This window comes from Nipponia nippon, unplaced genomic scaffold, assembly GCF_047370975.1.
Source record: "Nipponia nippon isolate SJK-2023a ecotype South Korea unplaced genomic scaffold, ASM4737097v1 scaffold_3, whole genome shotgun sequence".
NCBI classification, from domain to species: Eukaryota; Metazoa; Chordata; class Aves; order Pelecaniformes; family Threskiornithidae; genus Nipponia; species Nipponia nippon.
The window spans coordinates 110919707-110934312 of NW_028262347.1; the positions used below are offsets into that span (position 1 = coordinate 110919707).

Below are 14606 nucleotides of genomic sequence, written 5' to 3' on the forward strand. Positions count from 1 at the left end.
AGTGCCGCAAACCCAGGGGATGAGCCTGCTAACGAGAGCCACAGCCAGCTCCCCGCAGGGCTCGGGGCTGGCTCGCCAAAAGAGCTATTTGCTTTTTCATTTACACCTTGGATGAGTGTTGCTGCATGGAGTTCAGGGTGTCTTCTTGGGCGCGGGCTGCCGGGCAGGGAGCACACACTGCGTGCCGGAGGGTGCAAGGCTTCCCGGCTGGAGCCTGGCACCTCTCCTGGCATGGCACAGCACCGTCACCCAGCAGGGCCCTCCGTGCATGGGGTCATGGTGGGGTGAGGGGGGATTGACCTTGTCCTAACCATCACGGGGCTGCACGGGAGGGTCTCCATGTGGCACGTTGCTGTCTGCCAGAGGTAGAGCCATGTGTGGTCCAGGAAATCCCCACCGCTTACCCACTGGCTCGCTCTGCCCCAAGCTCTGGAGCTGCTGGGCTGCGGTACCCGGATTTGCCAGGCACCCTGGGGCGTGCTGGGTCAGTGAGCACTGGGATGATGCTCTGCCACAGGAGAGCAGTGGGGCGGTGGGCCGAGGGTGGGTTTGTGGGGAGGCTGGTGGGGCCGTGCAGTGCTGGGGAAAGGGACGGCTCCATGCCTTTGATTTGCAGTGTATCAGGAACATGCTGGAAGTGAGCTGGGCAATGCAAATGTGAACTAGGTAGGTGCGCAGGCTGGAGGGTTGTGTGGGAGCTGGAAAGAAAACACGCTTTGGTGGAGGGTTTCGCAGGGATTTGCTGCTACTAGAGGGCGAGACAGAAGCAAAAACATGAAAGGAGGGAGGAGAACAAGCTTGCTCAACGCCAAGGTGGAGGGGACTTGGAGGTGGTGAAAAGCAGGGATGGGGAGAAGCAGGAGGCCATGCAGTTATGGGGCCACCGGCTGGGTGCAGCTGGGTGCCTTGGCTCCCAGTGGCAGTGGGACACGGAGGCTGTGAGCTAGGCAGGTGCAGTTTTTAACACCCAGTGTCCAGCCAGACACTTGCTGGAGGGGACAAGCCATCATCCAGCAGTCAACGGGAGCCGGGGAAGACGTGTCAGCCCCACAGCAGGTCCCTTTGCAGACAGTGGCAGGTTGGCTGCACCCAGGTGTGTGCTGCAGGGCTCTCCCCTGCCCACCCCAGCCTCTGCCAGACCATGGGGCACTGGGCACAGCGGGTGCTGTGGCTCTCTCGAGGCGCTTCGGGATGCCGTGGAGCTGGTGGCGATGCCTTAGCTTCGCGTTGACTCCCCTTCCCGCAGCTAACGAGGTTGCAGGAACAAAGGGACAGTGTGGGGAGGGGGCGGTGACAGGCACGCAGGGTTTGCAGCTTCACTTCTGTTTCCATTAAAGCTGTTGCTTTTAACTTGTTTCAATCTCTGAAGAGGCTCCAGGGTGGGTGGCAGATGCTTTATTCCCCCTCCCTCCCACCCTCCCCTCTTTTCCTTGGCCAGCTCCCCTTGTTCCCATAGCATCCCCCTTCCCACGGAGGCCGAGTCCCGCAGCTCTGGCTTTGCAGCGCAACCCACACGGGAGCCGCTCCTTGCCAGAGCTGGACCAGAGCCACCGAGAGCTGCTGGGCAAAGCCTGGCTTGTGCAAATGCCTTCCCTGTGCAGATCATCCTGCTCATGATGGACGTTGCATGTCCCCAACTTTCCCCGTGCCCAAACATGGGGCTGCTGGTGTCGCCCGTGGTGCATGCACCCATGTGCCTCAGCATCCCCGGTGCACCCCCTCGGCATACACAGGCACCGTGGTGGCACAGCTGGGTGATACCAGCTGGTGTCAGTCGCTGGTGCTCCAGTAAGGACAGTGGCCCGGGTCATGGCACGGGTCAGCAGTGTCCCTTGGAAGCTGCTGAGATTTATGCATGCCCTGAAATGTTTTGCTAAATCGGCACCACCGTGCTGGGGCTGGGACTCTTCTCATGAACTGTTGCCATGAGCATATGTTGCATTTTACACATGCTCTGCTCGGCTGTCCAAGCAACAAACCTCTCCAGCTTTAATGTTTTGGGAAGCATCTGCATCTCCCAGGAGGGAAGGGGCCGGGGCCAGAGCCTGGGGTCAGCACAGCACTTTGGGAAGATTTTCCCAGCAGGGGAGTAGTGTGAAGCATTGCTCCCCAGTCTGGCAGCGTTCACCTTTACTCTTTGCCGTGTGTACGTGGTAGACAGGCAGAATTTGTTGATCGGGCTCGTGTCTCTGAGGTCTGTGGTCTGAGATGCTCAGCATGACATCATGATGTCTAGCAGTGTGTTGCCTTGCTCCAGCAAAGGGTTGTTTCATCCTTATATATATGGGCCTGGCAAGGATGAGCTCTGATCCATCGCTTTCGCTGGTGCTGAGGTAACAAGAAATGTTACTGCAAAAAACCTCAGGTGGGGATGGGGGCAGCTCTCCTAAGGAAAGTGATTATTTATTGTTGCTTGGACCTCGGTGGACGTAACCTGGTATGTCATCCTGCCTGCCAAGAGGTGCTGAGGATTCTGGTCCCTTCGGGAGGACCGTCCCATGGCCAGGAATCACATCACCCCCCATGGGCGGTGGGTGAGCAGGTGATGGACGTGACGGGGACATGGCCCTTGCACAGGGGAGGGGACCCCAGGGCCAGGCAGCCTGTGCAGTTTTCCAGCTGGGCTGGGGTAGAGGCATGCATGAAAGTGCATATAGAAGCCAAACTCCCCATGCCACCCAGGAGCAATGAGCCTTGCACAGGGCAGGAGAGGCCAGCAGTGGCTTTCAGGCGGCTGTGGTGGCTAAAAGAAGGATGCCTGGACCTCCTCATCTCTAGGGCCCCTGTAGGGACACCTCCTTGCCTTTGCACAGCACTTTACTGTGCCACAGAGATGTCTCCTGTGCTGAATACAGGTTGCTGCCACCATCCTTGTCCCCTCTGGCTGTACCATCCCTGCTCCGTGCACCCTGTCCCCAGTACACATCAAGGCTGTCTGGGTTGGGAGGCAATTTCTGTGGCTGCAGGTTGCGGTCTCCCCCAGCACACTGTGGGCTGCGGCACCCGGAGCCAGGAGGATAATGAGATCTTAATAGTCCAATTATATCCCATCGATTTACTCAGCACGTAATTGTTGGCGGCTGGGGCTGCCTGACGAAGCGCTCGCTCCGGCTGCCAGCGGGGAGGGCTGTGCCGTGCTTCCCAGCCTGGGATGCTCCTTGCAGCAACCAGCTGTTCCCTCTTGAACCGACGCAGGAGCAGCCCCCCCCGACTCGCTGTCCCCCTCCAGGAGGGGCAGGGACAAGAGCGGCAGGCAGACTGGAGCAGGGACCCTGGCACCCTGCCCTGGCTGGGAGGGGGTGCCGGCATCGGGCTGACCCCAGGCTGACATGCCCCACGCTGCTCTGGGGAGCAGAGGGGTTGTACATCTCCACCTCCCACTAAAAGAGACTGATGGGAGAAGTGGCTCCTGCTGGGTGACAGTCCCTGCCAGCTGAGCGGCGGCTGAGCCATCGGCCGTGCCTGGCAGCCTGCACCGGGCAGTGTGGTGGCTACCAGAGGTGTGCCCAGCTGGTCTCCTGGCAGCAGAAGCCAGCTCCCGAGCATCCACCTGCAGGCGTTCCTCACCGCAGCACGGCATTGCAGGTGCATCTCTGCACTTTTCTTCTATTCAATTCCCTTTTGAGCTGGTTGTGGCTGGGACTACCGCAGACTAACAACACCTAATTTGGAGGAGTCACTCTTAGCTGTGATTTTAAGCCTGCCTTTGTGATTGTGCCGGTCATCCCTTGTTCTGGTGTTGTGAAAAGCAGCAAATAATCTTCCCTTTCCCCCTCGCCGTGCTGCTTTGGACCCTGTCGCATCCCCTCCCATTTTGCTTTCTGGCCCCTGCTAAGGTGCCTTTTCCAGAGACCCCACGATCTCTTTCCCGAGTGCCAGGGGCTTGCACCGAGCACAGCATGCTGCACCGTGCCTTGTTTGCACCCGTGCATCAGGCTCTGCCATCCCACCTTGTCCTGTGCAAACACCGTCAGCCCCAGGGGCTGGAGTCGTAGCGGGTAGCAGGCAGCAGCAGGCAGCGCGCAGGCTCCCCATGACCTTGGGGATGGCGGAGTGAGGCAGGGGTGGAGGGGGTGGGAGGTCTGTCTCGTCCCCCTCAGCCAGGACAGAGCAGTGCCGTCAGCTGGGCTGGCGGAGCCCATTAAAAATCAAACAGCCTGATGTAATGCTGCGGGCACACTGCGGGAGCCTGAACCTGAGATGGGGCTGCAGGGCCCCGCTCATGCCAGTACTGGGGACCAGGGCAGGTGATGTGGTGGACAAAACCTTGCCTTGTTACCCAGGCACCCTGCTAACGCAGCAGCAGGGCAGCTGCCCCCAACCTCCAGCAAGCAGCTTCCCTCCGGGACACCGCTCCTTGGGTGCTGGGTCCTTGCAGCACTGGGGACTCGTGTCCATCACCTCGAGTGGATTGTGCAGCTGGGACACATGGGTGACACTTGTTTCCCCCAGCGTGGGGCTGTGAGTGCTGACGCTGGCACAAGCAGTGGGTGCAGCCGCTCCTCCCCTGCAGCGAGAAATGGGAGTGCCAAACCCCGAGGGGGACTCTGGGCTGTCAGCCACTAATGCGAGCGCTGATTAGTCTATCGATCTTGTGTAATGCGGGAGTCTTTCTGTCCCTTCACGCTCGCCCTTGTCACCTGTCAGGCGGTGGAGGTGGTGGCGTGAACAGCCGTGCCAGCGGGGCAGCCCCGGCTCTGCCCATCCCTCTGCCCTGGGCAGGCTGTGCTGGGACAAACATCATGTGTGGGGTGACCCAAGGGACACCGGGCTGCTTAATAGCTGCTGGTGCCGTGGTCCTTGCTGGTCAGTCCCTGGCAGGCCCTTTGGCTTGGGGAAGTGCCAGCTGCACCCTGGTGCAGCCTCCTCCGGCACAGCACCAGCGAGGCTGGGATCTGGGGAGCACCTATCCCAGCCCAAAACACTGGTGCTGGCCAGGGCTGTGTGACTTTGGTTGCAAGGGCAGCTGCCTTGTCTGCTTGACGCTTGGTGGATGTTTGCTGTGGCCGAGCTGGTGCCTGCAGTGACTGGTCCCAGTGCCAGTGGAGTGGAGCTGCTGGGGGAAGCGCCCGGCCCATGAGCAGGGACCTGTCATTGTGGGAGCAGCAGCCTGGCAGCATCTGAAGGGTTAATGCCTTTGCTCTGCCCCAGTGAGCAGGAGAGGGTCTGGGAGACCACTGGATGCTAAAGAGTTTCCAGTGCAGAAGCTGGGGAGGAAACAAATTAAAGAGGAGAGCAACCCCCTGTGCTTCACACGCCTGCAGCCGGCAGCCGGTCCTGGGCACATGGGCGCTGCTGGGGTGGAAAGCCGCTCGCCTGCTATGGTGTGTCCCCGCAGCCCTTGCCGGCATGGCTGGGACACGACACGGGCTACAACTTGCGCCTGGACGGAGATGCCCCGGTGGCTGCTGACGCCAGGCGAGACAGACCTCTGCACCGCCGGCAGAGCCAGCCCCGGCTGACACTGCCAAGCCGGGCTGCCTGGCGAGGGGAGCGCCATGCCGGAGGGCTGCCAGGCCGCCCCAGCGCTCTTGGCAGGCAGCGGGGGGCTCGGAGGACGCGGGGCCAGCGCCGCTGGGAAGCAATTACCTCCCCGCTGCGTCCGGCCCTAATCCCCTCACACGGCGTGCGAGGAGCCGCCTCGCCAAACAAGGCTCAATCAGGTTAAAGTGTGAAGTCAGGATTAGCCGAAAGAATGAGAGCGTGGTAATAGCCCCGGCCTCCCTGCCTGGCCGCCGCAGCCCTGCTGCGGCCCCCTCCTTCCCACCCGCCCTCCGGCCCGCCGGGCTCTTGCCGTGGAGATTAAGGCTGCTGGGGTTTGTTTGCCTGAGTGGGCTCCCCACTGGGAAGTGATGTCGAACAGTTTTGCTCGGGTGCCCCGCTAAGTGCCGGGCAGGGCGGCGCGCTGGGGGGTTGGCTCCCACTGCCAAGCCCCTGCCAGCCCCGAGGGAGCCGTGTCCCCGAGCCTGGCTCCTCGCCGAGGCTCCCCGGGCACTGGCGGCGGTGGGGCAGGGGCTGCTGGCTGCCAGGAGATCCAGGGCCGGGGGCACCTCCTGACCCTGCGCACATATTGGACCGGCAACCATCGTGCACGCAGTGGGGCAGGGCAGCGGGTTATAAGATCTGAGCAGGGAAGTCTCCAAAATCCCAGTCCCTGACCTCCACCATCCTCCACACTGCCCACCCAGGGGCGATTGTGTGGATGTAGCTTGGCCGTAAGGCTTTTGGGGGACATGGAACCAAAGTGGGTGCCCTCCTTCTCCCCGTGGCACAGCCATTGCTGGGGGTGGCTGCTGATGATTAACAGGATCTGCTGGGTGAGAAACCCCTGTGGGAGGTGAGCCTGGGGACAGAAGGGGTCTGGGATGGGGCTGGGCCAGGAGGGGGTGGAAATGCAGTGGGTTCCCGGGGAGCAAGCAGGGGCCCTGCTTTGCAGACAGGCTGCTGAGAGCTTCCCATTGGGGCACGCGCGTGTGCTGCAGCCTCCCCGCAGAGTCTGCCCAAGCGCAGACATCTGGCTCTGCCCTCTGGCAGTCACAGGGCGGAGGCTGTGTGTCCCCCATCACCTGCTCACCCCTCATCATCCTTCCCCCTTTGCACCCCCGGGACTACCGGAGCCCTCTACACCCTGTGCCACGCGGGGAGAAACTCCAGCTGCATGGTCCCGGCGGTGTGGGGATGTGAGGATGGCGGTGCTGTGGATGGGCTGGCTGCTTGGGCATCCCCTGGATTCAATAACGAGGAACTCTTAAACTTGGACCTTTAGGAAAATACCTGGAAGTGGAACCAGAAAAGGCAGAAAGGGCGGCTGTGACAACGGGCGGGGGCTGCTTTCTTTCCCCCTTCTCTGCCCGTGCCGGTCCGCGGGCCAGTCCCCAGCAGGGCTGTCGGACATGTCAGTGCTCGTGGTCACTGCTGGCGCTCTGCACATGATGGCAGCAACACGCTTGTATTTGGCGGGGCGCAAGGTGGCACCGGCGCAGCCGCCGAGGGTGCCACAAGCCGGTGGCGGAGAGAGGAGAAGCCGTGCCATCTGCTGTTTCTTTGGCGCTGAAGTGTAAAGGAAACATAGCTGGGAGCTATGAAACACCAGGAGGGAAGGGGCCGTGCCTTGTTCCAACACCGGGGCCTGAGGATCCCGCAGGCAAAGCATGTGTTTGTCCTGGTGTCGTCAGCTGTGTAACCGTGCCGGCAATGTAAACCCGGCGCCGGGGCCTTGCTGAAACCCTCGCATCCAGCGTCTGTCCCTCTTGGCTTCGGTACCCCCAATGGCAGCACTTCATTGGTGACTGTCACAAAAAGCTGTGAAGGGGAGAAGCCTCGCAAAGTCAGTTGCAACCTTCTAGCGGCATTTCCCTCGCGAGCTGAAAGTGAGCAGCTTGCAGACAGATGCTTGGGTTTACTCCCCGGGTGCGCTGGGACTCCCATGTGCTGTGAGTGGAGAAACATGAGCAAGGTTTCCATGGGGGAACCAAACAAGCTGCAAGCAGGGGCTGCCCGGGCAGGCAGTGCCGGAGCTGGGAGCAGGGTGCAGAGCACCAAAGCGTGGTGGGTGCTCCCGTGCTTGGCCCTGCTGCAACCGGTTTAATGTTGGAGGATGGGCAGCTGCCAAGAGGGAGCATGGTGCATTGAATGGATTGCTAGGAAGAGCGGTGAACTTTGTCTGGGGGGTTTCCAGAGGATTTTCTAGGGAATTCCTTCATCTAGGAGCTAAAGGGGATTTGGGGCGATGCTGCGTTTTTCTGAAAGGACATTGCAATTCCTGGGGGTCCCCGGGCTCATCATGTCCCCAGCAGAGGATGAGGAAGGGGCGTTTGCATCTGAAGGGGTGCTGGGGTGATGGGGGTTGCTGCAGGTGTCGGGTCCTTTCCCTTTGGAAGGGAGGAGGCTTCGGGGACCCAGAGCCCTGGGAAGAGCTGGAGCAGCCTGGGCGGGGCGAGGCAGAGCAGGCAGAGCAGGCAGCACGGGCAGGGCAGCCTGGCAGTGCCGCCGCGCGGGTAGCGGTGAAACTGCGCCGGCTGAGCGCCTGGCTGCGGGCAGGGGAGCCGGGATTTACCCTCCCTGGAAGCCTGGCTCCTTCCTTTGCCCCAGCAATGGTGCTTTGCCAGCCGGGTTTGGTTCCCCAGCAACGACCCAGAGCGATGCACCCTGCCTCTGCTCCCTGCATACGGTGCCGGAGCAATGCACCAGCCCCTGCCCCCTGCACAAAGGGGCTGGTGCATCGCTCCGGCACCGTATGCCAGCTCCTTGGTGGCTGGGCATCTCACCAGAGGGCTGGGCAAGCCCACCGTCCTTGGGTTTTCCTTTTCCTCATGCATCTGTGCAAGCGAAGCTGGTGCTTCCCTCTGGGAACGTTTCCTCATCGTGGCAGTGAAGCTTTTGGCTGGGGTGAAGCCCTGATTTGGAGATCTCCAGGTCTTTTGCAAGCAGCTTGTGGGCCATGCTGAGCCCGTTTTCTGGAGGAAGTGGGGGCACGGGGAGGAGGTCGGATGCTGTGCCTCCATCCTGACCCAGCCAAACTGCCCTGGGATATCAGTAGCGAACAGGCTTTGTTATGTTGAAACAGAGCTGGTGAGCACTGAGTGTGAAATGCCAGCACCCAAACCACCTCTTGGGGCTGGGATGGGGGTGTCTGTGTTGTCTGTGTAATGCTGGGGGTGCTCAATCCATGCAGGATGCCCTGGTCCTGCTCCTCACTCACCCATGGACTTGCTGCATAGGACAAATGCCATGCTGTGCCTCAGTTTCCCTGTGCCAGGATGGAGCTGGGGACTGGGCTGGAGCAGGGCTGTGCTGGCGTGGGGCTGGGAGCAGGCAATGCAGGCACCTACGGAGCTTGGAGGAGCTCCTGGCCTTTGGGGTGGGAGAGGAAACAGCAGCACGGGAGCCATGGGACACAGATACGATAGGTAGGTCCCCCCCGAGGGTGGGGTGAGCTAAGCCAGTCCACCCAGACCCTGCTTTGCAGTAAGATTTTTGGCCTTCATGGTTGTTAAAAGCCAGCCCAGGCACAGTGGGGGATCTGACCCACTGCCAGCCCTGCAAACACAGAGCCCGTGCCGGCCCGGCATGCCCCGGCACTGCAGAGTGGGTGATTACACGGACGGTGCCGTGTAGTGATGAAGTAATTAATGACCCGATTATTTGTGCCCTCTAAAGTGTGGGGCAGGCTCCATGGGAATGCCTGCTGGAGCCACTAAGTGTAATTACCAGTTAATCAGCAGGGACCTGTAATTATAGCAGTCACAGGGTATTTAAGTACAGAGGGTTTTCCCAGAGCTGTGCCCTGCTGCTCTGCTTATCAGAGCCGGGGACAGCCGTGCCCGGGAGCCCCAGCCACTTGCAGCCACCATGGATGGAGCTGGACTCACCTCAGGACGGACAGCAGGGCAGTGGGCAACCAAGGACCTGAGGCCAAATTACAGTTTCCCAGAGCCCCTTGGGGATCCCCGAGTGCTGGCGCATGCCCCTGCCTGTGGATGCCCTCGTCCCTCAGGGCATCATGTTTTGCGGGCACCGCTCATGTTCCTTCCTGCTTCTTTCTTCTGCAGGGACCTGAGTGAGAACTTCATCCAGGCCATCCCCAGGAAAGCTTTCCGTGGGGCCACTGACCTCAAGAACCTGTGAGTCTCGGTGGGGACGGGCACGGGTGGCACGGGGGAGTTTGGGGTCAGATCCAGTGGCAGGAGGCATCAGGAGCCAGCAGTCACTCTCTGCCTGGGCTGTCCCAGCAACGCTCCCTCCGTCTTTCTCCTGCAGGCAACTGGACAAGAACCAGATCAGCTGCATCGAGGATGGGGCTTTCCGTGCCCTGCGGGGGCTGGAGGTCCTGTAAGTGGCCAGGGGCTGGCTGGAGCCTCCAGCCCACAAGCCCCATGCGGGGCAAGGGTGTCCCCGAGTGCTCCCTGCTCCCTGAAGCGCTGCAGGGGGATCCCCAGCATGCCATCTCTCCCTGGCCCCAAGGAGGGGCTGAGCAGGGGTCTGGTACCGCTCCTGCGGGGCTGTACTCTATGGCCTGATCCTGCCCTGGGGGGTCCACGTGCCTGCAGCTGGCTGTGGAGGGGAGGAGCCTGGAAAGGGCAGCAAGCCCTTCCCCGGGGGTTTGGGCTGTCCCCGTCCCTCGCACCTCCATTTATCTACCCTATGCTGGGGGGTGGGTGGGTGCTGTTGCTCCCAGGGGTTTGATGCCACCTGGACCATCTCACACTCCCATTTAGGGCCTGGCCGCCCTGACCTGCCCCCCTCTGCTTTCCCGCAGGACCCTGAATAACAACAATATCACTTCCATCCCCGTGTCCAGCTTCAACCACATGCCCAAGCTGCGGACATTGTGAGTGGCGGGGCCGTGATGATGAGAGGGACTGGGTTGGAGTGGGATGCCCCCAGGTCTGCTGCCAGTGCCAGCGGCTCAGCAGTGCCAGGACAGCACCGTGGGGAGGGGATGGAGGGGACACCCCTGCAGAGCATCCCCAAGCACTGCCAAGCAAGGTGGCCTTGGCAGCCAGCACAGATGCTCTCGGGCTCCTCTGTGTCCCTCTCTGTATGTCCCCGGCCTTTGGGATAAGCCAGGTTGGGGCAGCCAGAGGGCAGCGAGGTGGGCAGGAGCCATCCCGTGGCTACTGACCACTCCGTCCACCCGCAGCCGCCTGCACTCCAACCACCTCTTCTGCGACTGCCACCTGGCCTGGCTCTCGCAGTGGCTGCGCCAGCGCCCCACCATCGGGCTCTTCACCCAGTGTGCCGCTCCAGCCCAGCTCCGCGGCCTCAACGTGGCCGAGATCCAGAAGAATGAGTTCAGCTGCTCCGGTGAGGGGGACAGGGGAGGCAGCAGGTGCCAGGGCAGGGACATGGGTGGGGGGACAAAGCTTGACCCATCGATGCAGCCCACCTCCACTCCCTGCCACGTGCCCCAGCTCAGAGCCTGGATGCATGCCGTGGGCTCGGCTCAGGTCAGCACCGTCTCTGGTGCAGGGACAAGATGGGGACAATGCCACCCTATCAGTGTGACAAAAGGCGCATCCGTTTGTGCCCTTGGAGCTGCGTGCCTTTTGCACGGGGTTGGGGTGCACCAGGACCTTGTGCACTCACTCAAGGGTGCCACGAGCTGTCCCAGCACGCCGAGCTGTCACCACGGTCCCTTCCTTGGGGTGCTGCCATCCACCCGCCTGGCCCAGCTCTTTGCGACTCCCGTGCTGGCTGCTTCCCTGGCAGGACAAACGGACCCGGCACGTGCCCAGCTCTGCAGCTTGTCCTCTGGCTCCTGCCCAGCCATGTGCACTTGCAGCAACGGCATCGTGGACTGTCGGGGCAAGGGGCTGACGGCCATCCCCGCCAACCTGCCCGAGACCATGACGGAGATGTGAGTATGGCCCCATGCTGTCACCACTGGGCTCTGGGTGGCTCAAGACAGTGGGGACATGGGGCAAGCCTTATGGCTCAGCCACCCCATGGGGCGGCAGGCCTTGCCCTTCTCCCATGCTGCTCAGATTTAGCGCTGGATTTAGCTGCATTAAAAATGTAAATAGAGAAATAATCTCCTTAGGGGAATCCAATTATGGAGCAAAGCCTCCACCAGGATGGCACACAGAGCACATGGGAGGCAGCAGGCACCCCCAGACCCAGGGTGCTGGGGTGGAGGAGGTGCTCCCCCCACCCCAGCCAGCATGGTCCCCCCACCTGTGGTACCCCTCCCTGATGGAGAAAGCCCCGAGCACAGGCTGCAAGCTGTCCCTGGGGTGAATGGTGCCACTCTGGTGGGGTAACCTGCTGCAAGCCTGGAGGTCTTGCAGCCCCCCAGCCCTGTCAGTGGGGTGCTGGGGCTCAGCCAGCCCTACAGCCCTCATCTCTCCCCCTTCTCTTTGCAGACGCCTGGAGCTCAACGGCATCAAGTCCATCCCTCCAGGCGCCTTCTCCCCTTACAAGAAGCTGCGGAGGATGTAAGTGTGCAGCCCCTACCAGCTCACCCTGAACCCCAGCACCCTTCACCTCGCTGTCCACTGCCATGAGCCCGCAGCCCCTCACTCCAACAGGCATGGGGCACTTGCTGTGACATGGGTGCCCCACATAGCAGCACTGGGATGGCGTCTCGGATACCCCCAGCTCTGTATATAGGGTGCTGGGGGTGGTCCCCTGGACCCAGCAGGAGGATGGGGGCACGAGGTGAGAGAAGAGGGGTCCAGGTCACCTTCTCCCTTTGGGTTTCAGAGACCTGAGCAACAACCAGATCTCAGAGATAGCCCCTGATGCCTTCCAGGGACTGCGCTCACTGAACTCCCTGTAAGTGCCCGCGCTGGGGGGTGTGGGGTGAGGTGGGGCGGACACTGTGCCCGCTGAACCGTGCCCCACACTGCTCCCCCCATCCCTCTCACACGAGCCTTCCTCTCCCAGGGTGCTGTACGGCAACAAGATCACGGACCTCCCCAAGGGCGTCTTCGGGGGACTTTTTGCCCTGCAGCTGCTGTAAGGCGCTGGTGGCTGGATGGGGTGCTCTGTGGGGACACCGGGAAGTGGGGCTGAGGTCTCCAATGCCCCTGGTGCAGTGAAGGGTGTCCCCAGCCTCACCTTCCTCCCTCCCTGCCAGGCTCCTCAACGCCAACAAGATCAACTGCGTGCGGGCGGACGCCTTCCAGGACCTGCAGAACCTCTCACTGCTCTCGCTCTACGACAACAAGATCCAGAGCCTGGCCAAGGGCACCTTCACCTCCCTGCGGGCCATCCAGACCCTGTGAGTGCCCATGCCAGCTCCGATGCCCGGGCAGGCAGGTGCCTGGGGGGAAGCATCTCGGCGGGTAGCTGGGGCTGGAGCTGGCGGTCACCCGCTGTCCCCGGCGCAGGCACCTGGCCCAGAACCCCTTCGTCTGCGACTGCAACCTGAAGTGGCTGGCAGACTTCCTCCGCGCCAACCCTGTTGAGACCAGCGGCGCCCGCTGTGCCAGCCCCCGGCGCCTGGCCAACAAGCGCATCGGCCAGATTAAGAGCAAGAAGTTTCGCTGCTCGGGTGAGAGCCGTCCCTGTCCTGGGCGCCCTGCGGCACGGCCGTCCTCAGCCCTGCCCCAGCCTGGTGTCCGTGTGCTCAGGGTGCTGATGTGCTTTTTTCTCCGCAGCCAAAGAGCAGTATTTCATCCCAGGTAAGAGGAAGAGCCACACGCATGTGTGCACGGGTGCGTGCGCGGTGGCCTTTTGGCCAGGCTGCCTGTGGGGGTGGTTGTGCCAGAGCCCTGCGGTCTGGCCCAGCAGGACCACGCTGCATTTCCCATCGTTCCTGGTTGCTGAGTTCCCGGGTGTTGCGGTAACAAATGCGCTGGGTACTGGGTTGTGTTGCAGCATCTCCCATCGTGCCGTTATCTGGATGGGTGCAGAGTCAAGCCCAGGGTCCGGCTCTGGTTGCAGGAGGGGAGAGGGTGGTGGGCAGGGCAGTGCCCCGTGTACCCAGGACAAATGTACCTGCAGATAAGCTGCTTCAGGCACACAGAAGGGCAATGCGGCTGGGATGGGGGTAGGTGAGGAAGAGACTGAGACCAGCTGGGGGTGTGGGAGGATCAGAGGAGGGGAGGGCAGGCACAGCCCCCTATGCCTCTGCCTGTGGGACCCCATGCTGCCCTCGCTGGTGCGCAGGGACGGAGGATTACCAGCTGAACAGCGAGTGCAACAGCGACGTGATCTGCCCCCCGAAGTGCCGCTGCGAATCCAATGTGGTCGAGTGCTCCAACCTGAGGCTCACCAAGATCCCGGAGCGCATCCCGCAATCCACGGCTGAGCTGTAAGCTCCCTCCCACCTTGCTTTCCCTCCTGCAACTGGAGCATCACCAGCGCTGGAGTTTGGCTCAGGGTTTGGTTTGTGCCAGGCCCTTTGCAGCCATCTCCTGAGCTGTTTTCCCTGCCGCCCACCCCAGGCGCCTGAACAACAACGAAATCTCCGTCCTGGAGGCCACCGGCATCTTCAAGAAACTCCCGCATCTGAAGAAAATGTGAGTATTGGGCAGGCACAGCCCTGTCAGGAGTGCCCGGGGGCTGGGAAGGCACATGGGGTCCTGATGCCAGGGCAGCCTGGCGTGTGAAACGGGGGGCACGTCCCAACCTGAGGGTCCCCCGAAGGACCGGGCATCGTGGGGTGCTCGGTGCGATCTGGGGGAGGCAGGGTTCAGGATGAGGTTGGGGCAGAGCCCCCCGTCCCAGCCTGCTTTCCCCTCTCTGCAGCAACCTCAGCAACAACAAGGTGTCGGAAATTGAGGACGGGGCGTTCGAGGGGGCATCCTCCGTCAGCGAGCTGCACCTCACCGTCAACCAGCTGGAGTCAGTGCGGAGCGGCATGTTCAGGGGCCTGGATGGGCTGAGGACCCTGTGAGTCCCCCCTTCGCCGTGGGCACAGGGATGGGGAGGTGCCTGCTCCTTGCTCCCCTGCCCTGCCCATGCTGCCAGGCTGGTGCTGTCTGCATCGCTGCGGGGCCAGCTCGGGAGCACCTTACCCATCCTCTGGCCGTATCCAGAGCTGGGGGGGCAGGTTTTTGCTGTTCAGGGACTGGCTCAGGCTTGTCCTGCTGCCCAGCAGCGAGGTGGGCGCAGCCTGGGCACTGCCAAGGTGGGTTTCCCCCGTGGCGCCTGCCCAG

At 62.1% G+C, this 14606-nt stretch overlaps 1 protein-coding gene across 2 annotated transcripts in view; it reads left to right on the forward strand.

Annotated features, from left to right (window-relative positions):
• The window catches only part of SLIT1 (slit guidance ligand 1), a 64090-nt gene that overhangs the window by 36579 nt on the left and 12905 nt on the right, over positions 1-14606 (forward strand). For both annotated transcript variants that reach the window (XR_015706556.1, XM_009466146.2), the window contains exons 5-18: positions 9552-9623; positions 9760-9831; positions 10259-10330; positions 10643-10806; positions 11212-11359; positions 11865-11936; positions 12205-12276; positions 12388-12459; positions 12581-12724; positions 12834-12997; positions 13104-13127; positions 13615-13759; positions 13893-13967; positions 14197-14340. Coding sequence is in view for 1 of the 2 variants with exons in the window: in XM_009466146.2 (XP_009464421.2) it covers positions 9552-9623; positions 9760-9831; positions 10259-10330; positions 10643-10806; positions 11212-11359; positions 11865-11936; positions 12205-12276; positions 12388-12459; positions 12581-12724; positions 12834-12997; positions 13104-13127; positions 13615-13759; positions 13893-13967; positions 14197-14340 (1440 nt within the window). In the remaining variant the exon portion in view is untranslated. The remainder of the gene's footprint in view (positions 1-9551; positions 9624-9759; positions 9832-10258; positions 10331-10642; positions 10807-11211; positions 11360-11864; positions 11937-12204; positions 12277-12387; positions 12460-12580; positions 12725-12833; positions 12998-13103; positions 13128-13614; positions 13760-13892; positions 13968-14196; positions 14341-14606) is intronic.